Below are 1,050 nucleotides of genomic sequence, written 5' to 3' on the forward strand. Positions count from 1 at the left end.
AATTGCTTGCATGCCAGGCGAGATACTTAATGGTATTTCTCCTGTCTCTTTATATCCCAAATTTGTTATCCAACCAACAAGTATGTTCTTTCTTATTCATATATCAATTTAACATCATGCTATCGATATACAGCTGATTTAGTGCCCTTTGACATCTTTTTGCATCCTTTTATCTTCTCCAGGAAGCTATGCAATTCATCTTCTACGAGGCTAGTTAATTTTTTGATGAATAGTAAGCATGTTATAGATCTTGCTTTTCTTTATCTTTCTGAATTAGAACTGATTTTCCTTGTGTCATTCATGTTGGTGTTTCATTTTCTATAGAGTCCCTAAGAAATAGGAAATAGTTTTATATAGCTGTGCATGCTTGTGAGATTTTAAAACTAGAATCCCAGAACACCCTCTGGCCTAGGAGCTTTCCAATTTGCTATTTTCTTAGCATCATTTTCACTTTCTTGTTTGTAACATTTATATTCTGTTCTTTTGATCTATCTTCCATTTCACTTTTGAATTTCAGTTCACTTCCTGTTATCTTGAACTTCTTTTCTCCACATTCCTGACCAAAACTTTCTTGCTGCTTCATTTTCTTGATGTTCAGCCGTTGACAAAATTTCCTGTCATTTTTTCTGGAGAGCCTTTTCTACTGGCCACATATACTACAAAGGGGTGATTTGCTACTCTTATCTATTTGGAACCTGTTATTATTATTATTATAATAATCCTTTCTACTATAGGCACAAGGCTTGAAATTTTGCAGGGGGGGACTAGTCAATTACACATTGACCCCAGTTTTTCACTGGTACTTAATTTATCGACCCCCAAAAGGATGAGAGGTTGACTTTCCCTTTCATCCTTTCAGGGTCAATAAATTAAATAACAGTGAAACACTGGGGGTCGATGTAATTGACTAGTCCCCTCCTGCAAAATTTCAGGCCTTATGCCTATAGTAGAAAGGATGATAATAATAATAATAAAGGTGGTGAACTGACAGAAACATTAGGCATTGGACAAAATGCTTACCAACTGCCTACTTTTTAAGTTCCGAGTTCC

The 1,050-nt window shown here is 35.5% G+C and overlaps 1 protein-coding gene across 1 annotated transcript in view; it reads right to left on the reverse strand.

Moving 5' to 3' along the window:
- The window catches only part of LOC106869229 (centromere protein I), a 25,241-nt gene extending 24,658 nt beyond the window's left edge, over positions 1–583 (reverse strand). The window contains exon 1 of the mRNA XM_052971229.1: positions 452–583. Within this exon, the coding sequence (XP_052827189.1) occupies positions 452–583 (132 nt within the window). The remainder of the gene's footprint in view (positions 1–451) is intronic.
- Between the last annotated feature and the right edge of the window lie 467 nt (positions 584–1,050).

Source organism: Octopus bimaculoides, chromosome 10 (assembly GCF_001194135.2).
Source record: "Octopus bimaculoides isolate UCB-OBI-ISO-001 chromosome 10, ASM119413v2, whole genome shotgun sequence".
NCBI classification, from domain to species: Eukaryota; Metazoa; Mollusca; class Cephalopoda; order Octopoda; family Octopodidae; genus Octopus; species Octopus bimaculoides.